Genomic DNA, 18282 nt, shown 5'->3' on the forward strand with positions numbered 1-18282 from the left:
TTCTGCTGGAGAGGTCCCGTGGGGGTGGCAGCGAGGGTCCCTTCAGGATGGAAATGGAACCCTCCGTTCCCGCTCAGAGGGCTCTGCCCAAGGACTGCACCCCAGCTGGCGGCCAGGCCTCCTGCTGCAGGCAGAGCCTCCAGGGAGCGGGACCCACAGACCCGTGCGCGCAGGGCCCCAGCGCTCGCTGACCCTCACCCCTGCTCTGCTCTCCCTACCCGCCCTCCTCCCGCAGGCACCCAAGGTGCTTATGTGGGGAGAGGGTGCCTCTCTCACTCTCAGGAGGAACAGTCAACACCCTGCCCCTTGGTTCCTCGCCGCTGGCTCCCAGCCCATCTCTGCGCCCTGGAGCCGACTTTCTGAGGGAGACGGGGGGTGGGGGCAGGAGGCCCACTGTCCCAGGGGCACAGGCCTGGTCCAGGGTCCACCTGGGGAAGAGCTTGTCTTCCCAACCAGACGGTGCTGCTCAGAGAGGGAGACAGGTCGGCCCAGGGCCCCAGACCAGCGCCCTCCCCATGACGATGCCTGGAACTGCGTGTCCCTGAACTCCCTCCGAGTTGCACTAGATCCAGCTGTTTCCAGACAGGGAAGCTTCAGCTCCTCAGGGCGGGGGGACGTGCCCAGCTGCCCGTCCTGACTCGTGGGCTCAGCACCAACGGAGACACAAGCTCGCATGACGGAAGGTAGGTTTCATTTTGGAAGCTCCCCTATGCGCGACCTCTGACAAGAGACCCCAGCCTGACCACGGGGCCTGGCCGTCCCAGACCTTCTCTGCCGGAGGGCTCCCTCAGAGGGGTCAGGGCAGGACACAGAGAAATGGCCCTTCTGGCTGAGCACTTCTGGGAAACGGCACGCCCGGCCACATTGATTTTTCCCGGCTTGCAGTATCTCCTGTTTACACATCTGTCCGGCCAGTGGCACTCTGGGAGCTTTTGTACTGGAACTGTAAAACTTTGCTTGCTGAGTTATGCAGAATGCACACTGCGGGCAAACAGCGCAGGTCTCATCTGAGGTGACCTCTTCTAGATTTTCCTGACCATTTGTGTTGAAAGCCTGGCAAGGATGGGAGGGCTTCGCCTGGGATGTGACCCATTCAAGGAGGGGGCTGCCCTCCCGCAGCCCCCACCAGCAACGCCATGTATGCGGGGCCTCTGGGGAGTGGTAGAGACTAGCCAGAGACGGGCTTTGTGCTCTGGGCTGTGGCCCAGACGCAGGACCCCAGAGCCTCAGGCTGGGGACAGCTGGCATTGGGAAACCAGGTACAGAACTTGTTCTTAGGCCAACGTTAGAACGTCCCTGCCAATGAGCAGCCCTCTGGGCCTTCCCTTCCCCGAGCCCGCCTTGCCCAGGAGGTCCCTGGAGGACACGTGTCCACCCTGTTTCAGTCCCAGAGTGGGGTGGGGGGCCGGCTCGCGTGGGGAAACCCCCAACCCTGGGTGGGCGGGCCTGATCCCCACTTTGTGCTCCCAAGACCCTGGTTCTTTACTCTGTGGGGCTCTCAAGGGGCTCCCAGGACAGAGAAATACACTGCGAATGGAGAAGACCCCTCCTGGCTTCGAGCAGGGGCCTCATCCCCGGAGTCTCAACCCTGACCGACCTCTAACATTTCGTGAAGAAACCTGCCCGCCTGGCCTCGGAAAGGCAGTCCAAGTGGAATTTCACTTCCCGCTTGGGAGGAGCAAGGAAAGCAGCAGGATGAGGAGGTACTCGTGGCAGGAAGACTCAGCCTGCTCAGATGTGACGCTGGGGGAAGGGAGAGGCTGGTGCAGCTAGGGTCGGGCTGGGAGGACTTTAATGGGGCGCTCACACCTGGGCCTCCGCCCTGGCTGTCATGCACCTCTCAATCCACTTGAGGAAGTTGGTGACCTTGGTGTAGACCCCGTACTTCCCCTTGCGTGCGCACCCCTCCCCCCAGCTGACGATGCCGGTGACAAAGTAGGTGTCCCTGAAGCGGGTGACATGGGGGCCGCCGCTGTCGCCCTGGCAGGCGTCCTCGGGCTGCGCATCGTAGCCGGCGCAGAACATGTTGGGGGTGATGGCAAAGCTGCTGGACAGCTTGCAGGTGCTCCGGTCCACGTAGGGCACCTCCAGCATCTTGAGGGTGGAGGACAGGCGACCCCGCTCGTGCGTGCGCCCGAAGCCGCTGACAATGCCCGACTTCTGCGTCAGCAATGTGGCCTCGGCCCAGTCCTTCTCGGGCAGGCAGGCAGGGGCCACGTTGTGGCGGAACCTGATGGGTGTCCGGAGCTTGAGCACCGCGATGTCGAAGTCGTACGTCTCCCGCACGAACCTGCTGTGCTTTACCGTCATCTCCACCTCGTGCACCATCTCATTGCCCTCCTCCTTCTCCGTGTCCCGGTCGCCTGAGGATGGGGACATGGAAGTCAGCTGGGCTGCAAGATGCTGCTTGGTGCTGACTTCTTAAAGCCAGCCACGATTTTCCTGACTAAAAACGGGCACGCGGCCACTGGGACACGGGAACAGAGGACAGCACAGCAAGGCCATGACAACGGCCTCCTGTCTGCTCATGGGTGCGCGCTTCCAGGCCTGACGACGTCCCAGACCCGCGCTGCCCCAAAGCCACCGCCCGGGCACCAGGCAGGACCCACATGCACTGTGAGTGTCCAGTCTCAGGCCCGGAATGAAAAGTAACTCAACATGCCTCATGAGGACTTTAAATCACAAGTTGGGATGACAATACTCTAGACATACAGGGACATGAAATTCATTATTAAAATCAATATCCCCTTAAGCTTTTTAAATGTATGATAAAAATTTGAATGTAACTATAAAGTTAAAAGTTACAGAGGTGGCTGGCACCTGTGGCCCGCACTGGATTTTCAGTGAATGGCTCCAGGGTCTAGTGGAGAGCTGGGGGGCTCTAGGAAATGACCCCACAGCCAAGAAGGCGAGCACAGACGTGGTGGCTGCTAGGACCGCTGGGCTCTGGGAGGCTTCCTGGAGGAAAGGGCTCTCAGGGGGCAGACACTGCCCGCCAGGCGGAGAGCGTGGACCCTGCGGGAGGCCAGTCTGAGGCCACCCCCTCCGCTTCCCTCCCCTCCCCGCCTCCATCTGGGACACTCCCCCAGCCCCCAGCCCCCTCCCCGACAGGAGCTCAGTATTGTAACTAGTGTTTCCAGAAAAGTTGATTGTTCCAGTGCTCTCTGAAAACAGGAGGGCGGGGGGTGGGGGGTGCAGGGCAGCACTTACCGACCCTCACCTTGAACCGCTGGGCCTGGTGGAGGCAGTGGGCCGCCGTGAGCACGTAGCGCTCGCTCAGGATGGTGCCCCCGCAGAAGCCCTCGTTCTCCTCGTTGATGAGCAGAGCCTGGACGGGAGCCGGGGGCCGCAGGCAGGGCTGATTTTCCCAGACAACCTCCAACCCAACCCTCCCTGCCACCCTCCGCCAGAGCAGGGAGGGCCTCCAGGGCTGGAGGGAGGCCCAGGCCCGCCCAGCACGGTGCCCGCCGCCTGTTCTCGGAGCCGGCCCACCACGGCCCCCACCCCGGCCCCACAGCCCCACTAAGTGAACCGAGGGGTCCTCTGCCCCCGGCCTGAGGCTCACTCCTGGCCCTGTGATGGCCCCCTCTGGAGCCTTGTGCCCAGAAGAATCTGTTATCCCTTGGGGGAATCAGACCCCAGACTGGCAGACGCCCGTCTCAGGGGAAGACAGTTGCCAAGCTGGGCTCTGGGATGGTTCCATGGCCAAACCCACCCCAAGGCCGTGGGCGCCACGTTCAAGGCTGGTTTCCTGGGACTTCGGGTGGCTGCCCGGCAAAGGCTGTCCTCCCCGACAGGATGTGGGGAACAGTCCACCTGGGACGGGCACTGCCTGGGCAAGCTTCCTTTTCCCCCAAGAACTGGGCTTGCAAGTGTGAGGGCGTGTTTTCTGTTTTCCCTTCTCTGGGGACCCCCTTCTCTAAGCAACAGCCATTGGTTGGGGGAGGTTCAGGTCAATGAAACATGTAACAAGATCAAGTTCTCAAAGAATTCTTGAGGATGTTCATGACTAGCGTGAAGTAGCGGTATCTTTGCTTTTTTTTTTTGCATAATTTGTCAGTTCTTGATCCCACGTGGGTGACAAGTGAGGAGGGTCCATCTTCCTGAGGCTTGGGCACCGACTGTTCTTCATGAAGGGGAGATGGGGCCCCTGGCCAAGACTGGGACCAGGACGGTGAGGTCACGGCTCCCAGCAGCCTCAGTGCCGGTGCCACCCACTCCTCTCCAGGGGAGCCCCAGCTGGAGCACCTCTCAGAGCCGCACATCCACCCCTACGGAGTGGGGCTACCCTCCTGTCCTGGTGGGGACTCACATGCTCCACTGGTCCCACACTCCTGGCCCTCGTCACACACCAACTTGAACTGCGGGGATGTGGGGGGGTCCTCGCCTCCCTTCCAGATCGACATGTCACACGACACGGAAGAGGCCCTGGTGGTCTCAGACCCACAAGTACAACAAGCTGGGCAGCCCTGACGGCCACATGCTCTCCATGAACCTGCACTGTGTGAACGGTGACCGGGGGCTGGCGTGCCCTCACCTCAGACTCAGGTCACTCAGACAAACACACGCCTGTCATGTAGCTGGTGGGACCAGCTGACACTCCTAAGACTTGTTGGCGGCTCTGGGAATTTTCCTTGTAGGAGAAGCCATTTTAGCTTTGGACGCTAAAAGTGAGGATTGCCAGGTAGAACAGAGGGCCCCCAGTTAAATCTGAGTCAAATAAACAGCAAATCACTTTTAGTGTAAGTATATCCTGTGTGACATCTGAACACATACTAAAAAGTATTCATTGTTTATCTGAAATTCAAATTTAAGTGGAAGTCCTGTTTCTGTTCGCTAAGTCTGGCAACTTTAGTCCAAATCAACAACCACAGAGTGATTTTTTTTACCTTTGAAAACAAAGGGCTGTATGTTTCTCTATACTACCTGCCTCATCAGGACTTAGATGTTTGGATTAAAAAAATCTACCAAATAAGAAACGAAATAAGGAAACCGACCCTGTCTGCCTCTGGTCAAGCAAGCAGAGGCCTCTTGGCCACCAGGGGAGCCACCCCCAACCTGCAGGACCAGACCCTTCCCTGCTGGGGCGGGGGGGGGGGGCGGGGGGGGACAGGGGCCCAGCCTCTTGACCGCAGCTCCTCCCACGGGGCGCTCCCAGCCTGCTGCGGGCCTGCGGGCCCCACTCCACGCGGTTACCTGCCAGGGGCACTCGCCCTCCTTGCAGTCCCTCCCGCCCACGATGCGGACCAGGCTTTTCTCGTCCTCCTCGGGGCTCGGCTCTGTCTCGTTGAGATGCAGCAGGAAGGAAGGGCTCTCAGTGGGGCCCAGGTCTTTGGGGTTGTCCTGCTCCAGCAGGTTGATCTCAGTCTTAGGGGTGGCCGACCTCCGGCTGCGTCCCAGCGTGAGTTTCCCACAGGGGAAGGGCTCTGAAAGGAAAGCAGCCTGGTCTCCGCATAGCGAAAGCCTCCTCACGGGGCATACCCGGTCCACCACGCATGCAGGGGGAGCGGGTCTGGTGGAGGAGCCAGGAGTGAGCCCTGGGACGGGGCAGCGAGAGGCCTTAGGGGAGCGGGGTGCCTGTGTCCTGCTAGGGGCTGGCCGACCTGTGTGCTGAAGGGTCACAGGGGACTCTGCAGTCCACCCAGGATGCCTGCGGAAAACCGGTGGCCGTGGATGGACAGAGGACCACGGGGTGGCTGTGGGACAGCGGGTACAGTGAGATGTGACAAGGGTGCTCACTGTACAGCTCTTTAAACCCTACTTTGTGTTCAAAACATTTCCTAACGAAACACTGAAGGGAGTGCTCTGGGCAGAAAGAACACCAGGCAGAGCGTTGTAAGAAAACATCTAAGAACTAACAGTGTCCTTAGGAGCGCCAAGCACGGGGAGGCGTCAGTAAACACTAAAAAGCCTCCTTTTGCATTGTTGCCAATCAGGGAACTGAGGCCGGGGCGGGGCAGAGCAGAACGGGGGTACGGGGGTGGGGACAGGCTCCGGGCTCACGGGAGGCCACACAAGCAAAGCTCGGCTGTTGGCGTGGGCGCTGCAGGGCCTGGAGGGACACCGGCCCAGTGGACAGGGACGCGCTCTACAGAAGCGAGAGCTCTTCACCCTGCATTGGCTGGTTCTGTGTTAGTCTGCAACCACTGCCCCGTGACATTCGGCACCAGTCTGTCCATGACTTAGGACAGAACTTGTACCAGGAAGCAGTTCACCTGGCTTTATTTTCAAACATCGAACTTTGTATTTTAAGTTGATCTGTGATTATTCCTGGAATTTAAAAACATTCTGCAAGATGTCAAGACATGACTTCAATCCAAATCTTCCTGAGCAGCTTAAGGGTAAAATTTCACTACCAGCAGATGGAGATCTGGCTGTGTCCCCTGCTGAGATTTACTTATACATGACTTCCCGTCGGGGAATGTGCCCACTCCTGCAGCGGCCTGGACGCTGAGTTCCTGACCTGCCCCTGGTGGGCGTCAGTCCCAGCCTGCAGGAGGGTGAGCTGGGGCCCAGCTGAGGAGGACACCAAGTTGAGGGGGGCGTGGCCACCGGGAGCCTCTGGCCTGCAGGCAAGGTCAGACAGGCCGAGTGCAGAACTCCCCACAGGATGTGAGACGGGGCCCTCCCCAGGACCCCTCCGTGAGCTTCTACGCCAGACTCATGGCATCCAGCTTTTGTCAAGGAAAAAACTCCACTAACATCAAGGCGCACAAACCCAGGTCGGTTCTGGAGGGTCCTCATTCCCCTGTGGCCCCTGTACTCCGCCGCCCCAACTCCTAGGCCAGGCCCGCAATGCCCTCGCCACCAGCCCAGGGCTCCAGCCTGGCATAACTCCAGCCTCCCAAGCCCCACCCTTCCCAGGGGGACGGGGTGCCAGCGTCACAGCTCCGTGGTGGCTATGCAGGATTTGCTGCCATCCAGGCTCTGCCAAGTGACCAATCACTCCTCAGGCTCCGGCGCACCTGGGAGCGCTGACATTACCGGGCTCATCTTCCAGGTGCTCACAGACCAGCGGGTCTGCTCCCAAGCCCCAATGGGACGCCAGCCCCTGCCCACGGCCTGGCACACGCCCCTCCTACCTGTAGAGACACAGGACTTGCCGTCGTCCCCGAGGACGTACCCCCTGGCGCAGGAGCACACCACGGAGCTAAACTCCTCCCTGCAGAACTGCTCACAGTCCCCGTTGTCCAGGCTGCAGAGCTGGCGCAGGGCTGTGGGGAGGCGAGGCAGCTGAGGGGGCAGCCTCGGGACCTGTGCCCACCCATCAGACCCACGGCAGGCCAGCGGCCAGAGCCAAGGGCCGGTGCACACAGGCAGGTCCCTGCAGGCAGGATGGCACCCAGGGCAGGCACCGCTCACATCTGCCCCTTTCAGACCGTGAGGGGGAACCACACAGAGGCAGAGCCCTGGGCGCCAGGCCTCTTGAAGGTCCTGAGAAGCCCACACACCCAGGGAGGGCCTGGAGGTTCTCACATTCAGCCCTAGGAAGGGCCTGTGGGTGCAGACCAGCAGGGGTGGGGCCACAGTGTCCACTCTGAGGCAAAGGTCCTCTGTGGAGTGAAGGACCTGGGTCCCGCATGGGTGCGGCAGTAAGGAAAGGCAGTGGCCATGTCCTGGACTTGGGCCGACTCCGGCTGGCCCTTCCATCTCCCGCTGTGTGATCTGGGCAAGTTATTTATGCCCCGCGGCCTGCTTCTCTCTTGCAAAGTGGTTGAGGTCACATGCCTTCCAGGACAGCCTTCCACGGCCCGTGAAGCTCTGGGCACGTGGACCTCACGGCTGGGAGGAGCGGGTCCTGCGTGCCCCAGCCCCTCTGACTGAGCCCACGTCACCCCGGCTCCCAGTGTGTGCTGGACACCAGCCCAGACTCTGGCAACTGATTTTACATTCTGCTGTTGGGTTTTGATGAAACCGCAGTCACCGCGCAAAGATCAACATTAAAGGAGTCAGAAACCATTCACAACAGCCCCGGGGTCAGCCAGACTGAGCCTGCGGAGGCAGCTCCGGGCTGAGGGTGCAGGAGTGCAGGGCTCGCTGCTGCTGGGGAGACTCGCCAAGTATCCGGCCTAAGAGCGAGCTCTGAAGACTGTAAATTAAGGAATTTAACAAGAAACCCCAATCTTTCCCCTTACGGAAAACTGGTCTGTTGCTAACCCATTTTTATTAAAAATGAACCACCACATTAGGAAGCCCTTAGAGTCATTCCATGCAGAATGAATCACATAGAATTCTTATGGCCAGACCTTCCTGAGCACTCAGTGTGGACTTGTGCACTGACAGCCACGAGGCAACGGTGGTATTTACAACCACTTTCCAGGTCCCAAGAGACACAAGAAACATCTGCTCCAAGCTGAGTCTCGTCTCCAGGTGACAGGCCTCACGCTTCATGGAGGTCACAGCCTCTCAGAGGAGCACGAGGTGCCTGCGACCCCTGTCCCGCAACACCACGTGGACCATGGCACATGCTGGGGCGGACTTTGGTTTTTGCTGTTTGGTTTCTACGCTGGACAGCGAGCCGGAGCACAGACTAAATCACGAGTGACCAGAGTGGGTCTGGGCCTTTAGCTTCCTCCCTCTTTCCCACCTTGACTCCTCTGGAAACCCTGACCTGAAGGCACACCGAGAAGGGGGACTCACGTAATTCACAGTTTTTGCCTTCAAACCCTTCCACACAGGTGCATGTGTACTCCCCGAGGCCGTCTTTACAGGCGCCCTGATTCAGACAAGGACTGCTGTCACACTGGTCACCATCTGCAAAGGAAAAATGTGGAAACCAAAGCTTGCAGGCAATCCCCATCATTGCAGAAACGATTCTGCTGTGTTGATCTTGGCCGCATTTCTCAGGTAACTCAAATGATCCCAGAATTCTCCCTGTTTTCCTGTAAACAAGTTGTCCTATCTGGACGCCATTCTGCCCCCAAGTTTCGTGGCCGTGCATATGTGACCCCTTATCTAACTGGATTATTGACTGAGCTTTTCCATTTTTGCTGGGACATTTGATGTGTTCTTACAAACGCTGATGTTTTTACAGCGAGGCGAGGAGCCCTGGGCTGGTGACCACGTGGGGCTGGCTGGAAGGACAGAGAGGGGGTGATGGCCAGGCACCAGCCAGAGGGATGTCAGGGTTCCTCTTTCCAAACGGTCTGGGGGGGAGGAGAACGCAGGAACGACTGACCAGCACTGACATGGGACTTCATGCTTCCCGGTGCATTTATACGCTATAATTAGGGGTAGTTTCAGTCATCGTTTTGAGTAACTTGAATACTGTTTACAGAATGAAAACATTAGTTATGATTAATACCATTTCAGATGCTATAAGCATTAAACCAAGGTGGTTACCTTATTAGAGGGCCCAATGTTTCAGACTCTGTTTTTTTCCCTTTTGTATGCTTATTAAAATGACATATAACATTTAACAAAATCAACACTGAGACAGGCACCACTAAAATGGAAGGCTTCTCGATCAAAAAATTACTGGTAATTAAGCTTTTAAAAAATGGGTGTATATTTTATTCTTTCACAACTGAAATAGCATTGCACCCATTAAAACAATTATATTTTATTCTGAGTATATCCAGAAAAAAACCAAATATAATTATCACAAACCCTCATAGAACTCTAACTTTTCTTTAAACGAGGAATATTTTGAAACTTTAAGTTTTCATAGGCCTCAGTAACCAACTGTGTATTCATTAGTAAAGGGTATCGCTTTTTTTTTAAATTGAAGTTTAGTCAGTTACAATGTGTTGATTTCTCATGTACAACATAATGTCCCAGTCATGCATACATACATACATTCATTTTTGTATTTTTTCATTAAAGGTTATTACAAGATAGACTCTATTTTCCGTTTCTACCTAATATACTTGGATTTTTAAAAAATTATGGGATTTGGTATACTCAAAAAAAAAACTAATTTAAATATATATTTAAGTAAGTAACAAACCTCAAGTTAGTATAAGGTTACTATAAAAAACTATTTTACAGTAACTATTATAGAAACTCAAGGGGAAAAGTCTTAAATGAGTAAATTTTAAACAGGAGCAGAAAGGAAATTCAGGAAACATTTTCAAAATTTGAATACAATCTCTACCAATTTAAATCCCCTAATGAACCCCTCTAAGATTAAAATAGAAAACATCTCACCTTTGTATTTATTCCAGAATTCATTCTAAAAGGGAAAATTTGAAAATGCATTAGAGAAAATCGACATTTTACACCAATTACAACCACAAACTAGTAACTCAACCTGAATAGCATACTTTTCCAAACAGAGGTCATTTTCTGGAACAAACTGCTCTAGAACTATTTAATCTAAAAAGGAAAGTTCTTCGGATTTTCTGCATTTGTAAAGTGGTGGCTTTGATCACTTTTTCAGAAATACATATTTGTAAAAGGAATGGCGGTACCCCAGCAGCCTCGCATGCATTTTCTTGCTTGCTCACAACAACTGAACATGGCATCTGGGAAATACTCTGTAATGTTAAATCTACTTTTCCAGCTTTCATTCTAGCAAACTCACTAATTATATGATCACAATCAAAGTTTTCACATAATTTGCTTCAACTGTAAGTGATCCCAAATTAGACTACTTTTTCTCAAACCAAAGAAGTTCCTATATAAGTTTTGCTCGTTTTTCACTCATTTCAATTTGCAGAAAATCTGCTGAGACAACTGAAGCAAAGTCTCTAAAGCATTAAATTCAGAAGCAAATCGCAAACTGTATGTGCCATGTTCAAACACCGTAACACATTCATAACGGCAAGTTACTGTAAGTGCTTAACATTACAAAATATTTAAATTTTATCATATAATAATTTTTTACCATCTCTTAAATCAATACCGATAGCCAAGCTTCTATGTAAAGAATCAGTATCACTCTCCACGTGTTATGTCTAGAACTACATATGCAATTTAAGCATAATACGAATCATTTAAAATGACATTTCCCAGGTGCCATGCTCAATTATCTTAAATGCACATCTTTGCTGAATATTGAAAATTTATTTTCAAGTAATTATCAAGAAACGGATTGTACCAAAAACAGTTTGCTCTGTTTGCTACCCCCAAGCCAATTAATGAATGTTTTTTAATTAACATACCTGGATCAGCGACTCAAAAAAGGATCAGATGCTGGAGAATAAGCATTATGCTACTTGAAAAAAATGATAATTGATAATTAACTTAAAACAGGGCATTAAGAGCCTATATAACACGAAAAAGAAATCTTCAGTCTTTTGTTTTTTTGCTATCGGTGGTAGGTTCCTTGTTAATAATCTTTATCAGGTTGAAGAAGTTCCCTTTTAATTGCCGTCTGCTGGTAGGTTTTTATCATAAATGGCTGTTACAATCTGTCAGGTGCTTTCTGCGCATCAGCTGATACGATTATGTGGATTTTCTTCTTTAAACAGTTAATATGGTGGATCACAGTACTGATTTTCAAATACTGAGCCAGCCTCGTGTGCCCAAGATAAACACACTTGGTCACTGTGTATTCTTTTTTCATACATTGCTCTACTCAGCGTGCTAATGATTTATTGAGAATTCTGACGAGAGGATCATGAGAGAGACTGGTCTATAGCTTGCTTGCTTTCCTTATTTTTTTTATTCTCTCTTCCTCCCTCCCTCCCTCTTCTGTCCCTGTGGGTTGTGGGATCAGGGTAATGATGGTCTAAAACAAATTAACAGTGTTCCCTCTTCTTTTCCAGAAGAGATTATACAGAACTGGTGTTACTTCTCCAAACGTCTGATAAAATTCACCAGTGACACCATCTGGACTTGGACATTTCTTTTCCAGTAGGTTCTTAACTAAGAAGTTGAATTTGCAAATACCTCTTTCACACTGTGTTTTCATAGTTCGTGGTTTTGAGGAATTGGTCCATTTCATTCAAATTGTCCAAATTTCATCCAAATTTGTGTGTGTTGTGCGCAGCATTCTCTTATTACCCTTTTTTAGCACGTGCAGGATCTGTACTAACATTTTCTCTTTCATTCCTCATATAGTGTGTGTGTTCTTTTTTTTCAATCTTATTAAGTCTTATTCGTTTTATTGATTTTTCTCTATTATTTCATGTCTTCAATTTTATTGATTTCTCTTCTTTAGGGTTTATTTTGCCCCTTTTTTGATGCCTTAAGGTGGAAGCTAAGATGATCAATTTGAGATCTTTCTTCTTTTCCAGTAAAAGCGCCTAGTGCTATCATCCCTCTGTAAGCACTGTTTAGCTGCAGCCCACAGGTTTTGTATGTTGTATACTCATTTTTGTTCAGTTGGAAGGATTTTCTAGCTTCCCATGAGGCTTCTTCTTTGGCACATGGATTATTCAGAAGTGTGCTAATTTCCACATACTTGGAAACTTTCCTGTCATTGATTTCTGGTTGATTCCAGTATGGTCAGATAATGTATTTTGTACGATTTTAATCTTTTAAATCTGTTAAGGTGTATTTTATAATACAGAATGTGGTCTATTTTGTGGAACGTTCCATGGGTGCTTGGAAATAAATTATATTCTGCTGCTGTTGAGACTCGTATAAATTCAGTTAGATTCAGGTCAAGTGGGGTCTGGAGAACTGAAAGGGAAAAACATGGTAACCTCACAGCCAGTTACACAGGACTCTGAATTGGTTTTCTCCTGCAATACACTGCTGCTAGCTGCTTTTCAGGTTCTTCAGACTGCTGCCCCATGCTCCCTACCCCGGCGCTGCAGCTGCAGCTGCAGTCGGTGTAAGAAACAGGGTGGAGTCTGCTTCCCCTGTACAACCAGAACCAGAACTTGCTGATAACCTAGATCCAGGACCCCTTCTCTGGAGAGGCTCTTAGAAGATACCCCAGAAGAAACACGTTCTGTGTTTTCATAAGAGCAACGTTAAGAATAACTTATATGGGAAAAATGCGGAAAAAGTAAATGCACCCATACAATAAAATACAATTTCGTTCTTTAAACTTGTAAGTATGGAAGCTGTGAGGTAAGGAAGAGTGGGAAATGATGCTGAGGAAAAGGCAGAATGTGAACTTGGACGACTGGCATTACCATTATTTTTGTTATTAAAAAACTGTATGTGTGTGTGAATTAAAGGGAACTTTAAAAATAAAAAGTTCTTGAAATTATGAATACATTTTTTTCTAAAGACATAAATTGTTTATCTGGTAACAAGGAGTAAAAACACACTCTTAACTCCCCTCTCCCTTCTGGTGGCTGAAATGAGCCACGGTAGTCAAGTGGGTCCCCACACAAGAGCTCCCTTGCGGACCTTGATCTTCAGCAGAAATGCAAAGACGTCTGAGTCACACAACTTCACAATCATTATTTTCTAGACAGGTGCCAACTGTCATGCTGTTCAGCGTGTCAGGGCTGCCACCTTATCGTCACCCTCAGGTTTCACGGCAGGAAGCAGAGCACGTCCTTGACAGTTCTGGATCTGTGAGGAGTGAGCTGATGAGCTGCCGACCTCACCACAGCCACGGCCACCGCCAGCTCCAGAGCAGCCAGGCCCAGGGCGGTTTTCACACACGAACATCATCCGTGCTGGCAGCTCTGGCCGGCTCTTTAAAAAGCCGCCTCCTGCTGAATGGGGGTATTTAACTCAGTGCAGGCGCTGCACACTTCCTTCCTCAGGACAAACTGCTCAGGGAGACCCAGAGTGGTCTGCCTGGCCCAAGAGTGGGTGATCACAAATGAACGAGCGAGGGGCTGCTGTGAGGCGCTGTCAGGAGCTCCCTGGCAAGCTGATCAAGAAAACTGTCTGTGGGGGGCATTCAAAAGCTTCTGCCACACAGATATGCTTTCTACCTTTTTTCAGTTTCTTCAGTTTTGAAGAGATTAGTTTCTGGCAGCTTTGCTCCTAGGCTTTCTTAGGCTCTTGTACCATGCTGATTCCCCAGAAGGGTGCAGTGACATTGATCTCACGGGTCTGGCCTGCTGGGCCAACTGGGTGGAGGATGATCTTGTAACTGCCTGCAACACGGTTCACCATCCCTGATATAATATCCCCGATTTCATGAGCTCGTAATTGTGGACACAGGCCATGTAAAATTCAGGTGGTGAATTTAAGCCAAATCATCTGGAACTGGCATCCATTACACATGGGTCACTGCCACCAATTACCAGTGTCTTACAGCAGCATCCTGGAGCAAATCTTACACATCAGATCATGTCCAGCTTGTGGGAGTTGATGGAAAGCTTGGCTCCCCTTGAAGCGTGTTCACCATGGAAAGTTCAGAGTCTAGGAACCCGAACTCATCCAGGAAACTTTTTATATATGTGATGATCGCAGGGTGGGTGATGCACTTCTTCCTCAGAGTCACTCAGGTTCAAGTCTAAGCATCTCCAACGGTACTGCTTCTCCTGGCTCTGGGGACAAAACGAGGATGAGGGGCCACGTGTAAGCGGTGTGATTCTCTGGAGAGTGCCGCTCGGCTTGCCCTTCTCGGCTTTCCCAGGACTCTCCGGAACTCCACGTACGTCCCCCCACGGCAGCCTGTTGCAGACATGAGTGACTTAGAGCGTCTCGGATTGGCCATGACTTGCACCCTGGCTTCTCCTCTGGGGGCACAGAAGATGAGCTTCCCACAGGAGCTCTGCTGGCAAGGACCCCACCGCCCACCTTTAGGGTGAGCTGGTCCGGTGGTGTTCGGGTTGCAGCGAGTGGGCAGGGGACTGCACGAGCCTGTGAGGCAGGGGCCCCCAGCGCCCAGTCTGCTGGACGCTCCGCTGAGGCCTCGCGGTGCGGACGGGTCCGCCGTCCGCACTCTGCGACGCGGCTGTCTCTCGCGGGCTCCTGCTTGGCCTCCTTCTCCAATACCTTCCCCTCAGCCCTCAGGCACCTTCAGCTCACGCTTGCTTAGTTTCGGTCGACTTCCACCACCGCCCGCGCACCGCAGCCACCTGTCCCACAGCCTGACCCAAGATGGCCGAGGCCCCATGACGACTTCCGGGGCAGCGCCCTAGGCCCCGCCTCTTCCGGGGAGGGCTGGGTGCGTCCAGCGCGCAGTGGCTGCTGCTGCGCAAGCGCGATGCAGGGCCTCAGGCGGGCGTCCGTCCTGCGCCTGCGCGCCCGCCCTGCGCTCTCAGAGACCCGACGTCGAGTATGGCGGCGGCCGAGCATGTGGGTGAGGACCCTAGGCCAAGTTCCCTGGGCCAAGTGTCTCTGTGCGCGGCCCAGCCTGGGAGGCGCTGGCCCAGGCTGAGAGTACGACTTAGATAAACATTTTGTGTCTTCAAGCTGACCTAACAGAACTTGAGAAGTCCCCGTAGCCCTGTGACTGGCTCCTGGCTGTCCGCCCCGGAAGGCTGGGGGCGGGGCGGGGACCCTTACCGTCTTCTCCGTGTCCTCGAAGGCTTCGCGGGCCTCCTCGTAGTTGCAAGTCTCTTCTACGCACTCTCTTTCCAGGTTTCCCTTCTTCATCTCCTCCAGGAACGAGTTCGCCCTCCGGACCCTCTGCAGGACTGTGTGGGCGCGGTCCCGGTCCAGGAACACTGGGGACGGGAAGGACGCGGCTCAGGGTTACCTGCCCTGCCCGCCTGCTGGCGCACCCCGGCCGCGGAAGGCCACTCGCCTGGCTCGCGACGCCTCTGTGAGTTACACGTGGGACACCTGTTCTGGACCCCACGCGTCCTGCCCAGCGAGCCACTGACCCCGCACGTTCACACCCACTCCGCGCTGGCGGCCCAGACCCTCTCTCTGGAACTCTGAGTGTTTCCAGCTCCCTGTCACCTCTCCGGGCCACTCCCTCTGTCCTGTGGCTCAGGCTCTACCCCGCTACCATCACCCCTCACCCTGAACCCCACCTGCCCTTCAAGGTCTCAGCTCTAAGTTAAGTGAGTAGTTGTGATGGAGTTTTGCACGATCTACAATAAAAAGGATTTAAATCAAATCCCAGGACGCACATAAGCATAATTAAAAGTTTCAAAAGATACTGGATTTTTAGAAAATAGTATTTGTTGAAAAATTAACTCCTTGATTCTGTTTTATTTCATTAAAATAAGAAACCCACTGAATTGATTGCATGACTCACAAAGGAGTCAACCTGTCAATTAAAATGTCTTGGGTCAGAGAATCTCTGGGTCTACCCTACGGTATGTATCCGGCTGAGTCGTCTACACTGCTCTGCCAGAGTCTTCTCTGTCTCTCTCCCACTCCTCTTCCTCTTTACATTGTGGTCGGGAGGCCCTTGGATTCTTTTCCTGGCCCATCTCTGCCTTTTTTCTGCTAAAGAATTTAGAGTCTGACCATGAAAAAGATGATTGTCCAAGCTGATATTCCTAGTGCCAGCTTTCACCTTGAACTCTGTTTTCAACTCTCACCACGATGAATGTTTCCCCTCGTCTGAGAACTGCAAACGCCCCACGTCTGAAACTGAGAAACAGGACTGCAGAATCAAGCAGCCTTGAGTGGCATATATATCTGGGTCACCTACTGCTGAATACTGGCAGATGGGAATTACGACACCTAACCTCAAGAGTTGTTTTAAAGGGTGTATGAAACCCCCAGTGTTCAGGTGGTACACGCTACGTGCTCAGTAAAGCTTAGCTTCATTCCTGCCTCATATTCTCTTCCCTTCCAAAGCCCATATTTCTTTTAGCATCATCTGTGTTTTCCCAGCAAAGCCAGGCTCAGACTTGTTATCTGTAGGCCGTTCTCCCATGGCTCCATACATCCGCTCTACTGACTTTGACCTACAACCCACCCACCTGTTCCTCGCCCCATCCCTTCCCTACGTGTCCCCACCCTCTGCCCCTGCTTTTTTCTCTTCCTCTTTTTCATTCTTCACCTTTTCCTTCTCTCATGTGCCTGGGTCTCCTGACTCCCCTTCACCCAGACACACACAGGCCCCAGGTGGCCGCTGTGCTCTCTGTCTGGGCTTTGCTCTGCTTCTCCCCTTCCTGACCTCTATTCTTGGATAGGCCTGGGTCCTGGAAGGCCCAGAGGCCCTCATCTGTCCAGCTTCTAATTGGGCAGCCCCTTCCCCTTGCCAAGACAGCCTGAGGGTGATGGCACTGGCTCTTGTCCCGTCCCCTGCCTTGGAGGCACCTCTGCCTGTGACCCCCCTCCCCCCGGCCCCGGCTCACTTTGGCAGAGGAGGTGGGCCGTCTCTCTGACTCTCTCTCCCCTCGGTCCCTCTCTCTCCCCCACCTCCATTTCTGTTCTCTCTCTCTCTCTCTCTCTCTCTGTCTCTCTGTCTCTCTCTCTGTCGCTGTTTCTCCCTCTTTCTCTGTCCACGTTTTTGTCTGTCTTTGTGATCTCTGATCTGCCGTCTGACCCTTCCCCCACAGGGAGGCACACCTGGCCCTAAGCTATCCTTGGGCAAAACCACTAAGCCCAGCGGCTCATGCCAGCCATCCACAGGGATGGGCACCCACTCTGCACACTATGGGAGTACGAGGGCATCGCCCCCCATCCTCCTCCCAGGGCCACCCCTGTAGCATGCAGGGTGAGGGGTACATACCACTGCCCCCCGGTAGCAGCAGGCTGGCCAGGGAGGCGCTGAGCAGGACAAGGCACAGCAGGCCCGCCATAGTGTGGCCGAGGACAGTGTCTTCGTCCCTGCTGTGACAGGCCTCCGGGACAAGGTTCACTCACCCTGGCTCGAGGGTGGCTGCTTGTCCTGCTTATCACAGCCTCCTGATTGGAGCCCGGACCTGCCGGGGGCATGGTCACCCAGGCCTGTGCGGCCCTGGGGAGCTCTGGGCCTGACCCCTCCTCGTCAGGACCCGTGTGCAGTGGAGCCTGCTGTGGCCACAGGTCGAGAGGGCCTGTGTCAGGAGGAGCTGCTGGATTTGCTTCTCAGCCCCAGGACTAAGCCATGGAGGCACGTGAAAGTGTGGACCCAGCTTCCCCCGACCACGTCTTCACCCTGAACACCCTATTGGGGGCTGGGTGGGGGTTGGGGAAATGAACCCTGAAGTCAGAGGCATCACAGTGAAGTCATTTCTCACCATGTGATGCCAAGTGCAGGTCACTGGGTGAGATCAGAGGCTGTTTCTCTGTCCAGCCCCTACCCCGTGGCCTGGGAAGGTGGGGGGCCAGCACAGCCGTCTCTGCAGAACACAGAGTCTCCCCTGACTGGCCCTCACCCGGGAGGTCCCAGAACTGGGGCCTTGTCCTCTTGTGACAAACCACAGGCCCCAGGGAGGCCAGGCCTCCCGAGGGTTGTGCCCTCGGCGGCCAGGCTGGGAGGGGGTTGTGTGCGCCACACCAGGCCCTGGGCTGCTCTGCCAGCCAGGAACCTCTCCGGAGCGTCAGGTGTGGGCCTGAGCTTCCTGGCAGCCTGGGGCTCGGCAG

At 53.5% G+C, this 18282-nt stretch overlaps 1 protein-coding gene and 1 long non-coding RNA gene across 2 annotated transcripts; one reads left to right on the plus strand and one right to left on the minus strand.

The window, feature by feature from the left end:
• Positions 1-224: 224 nt before the first annotated feature.
• On the plus strand, positions 225-13095 carry LOC135322755 (uncharacterized). The gene is made up of 3 exons (XR_010383547.1): positions 225-683; positions 8679-8847; positions 11712-13095. It is a non-coding gene; the product is annotated as an uncharacterized LOC135322755 (long non-coding RNA).
• On the minus strand, positions 1776-17582 carry F10 (coagulation factor X). The gene is made up of 8 exons (XM_010982815.3): positions 17447-17582; positions 15316-15476; positions 10150-10174; positions 8641-8754; positions 7083-7214; positions 5197-5426; positions 3211-3328; positions 1776-2363 (listed from the first exon to the last, which is right to left on the minus strand). The coding sequence occupies exons 1-8, from the start codon at positions 17514-17516 to the stop codon at positions 1804-1806; spliced, it is 1410 nt and encodes a 469-aa protein (XP_010981117.1). The 5' UTR covers positions 17517-17582; the 3' UTR covers positions 1776-1803.
• Between the last annotated feature and the right edge of the window lie 700 nt (positions 17583-18282).

The sequence above is a fragment of the Camelus dromedarius genome, chromosome 13 (genome assembly GCF_036321535.1).
Source record: "Camelus dromedarius isolate mCamDro1 chromosome 13, mCamDro1.pat, whole genome shotgun sequence".
Classification (NCBI taxonomy): domain Eukaryota; kingdom Metazoa; phylum Chordata; class Mammalia; order Artiodactyla; family Camelidae; genus Camelus; species Camelus dromedarius.

Bases quoted from the DNA above. Each gene is read 5' to 3' on its own strand.
- F10 (XM_010982815.3), bottom strand. From the start codon at position 17,516: ATGGCGGGCCTGCTGTGCCTTGTCCTGCTCAGCGCCTCCCTGGCCAGC. The intron at 10,175-15,315 runs GTAAGGGTCCCC...TTTCCCTTTTAG, and splicing joins TCGAGGACACGGAGAAGACG to AATGAATTCTGGAATAAATA. The intron at 8,755-10,149 runs GTGAGATGTTTT...TTTCCTTTGCAG, and splicing joins ATTCTGGAATAAATACAAAG to ATGGTGACCAGTGTGACAGC.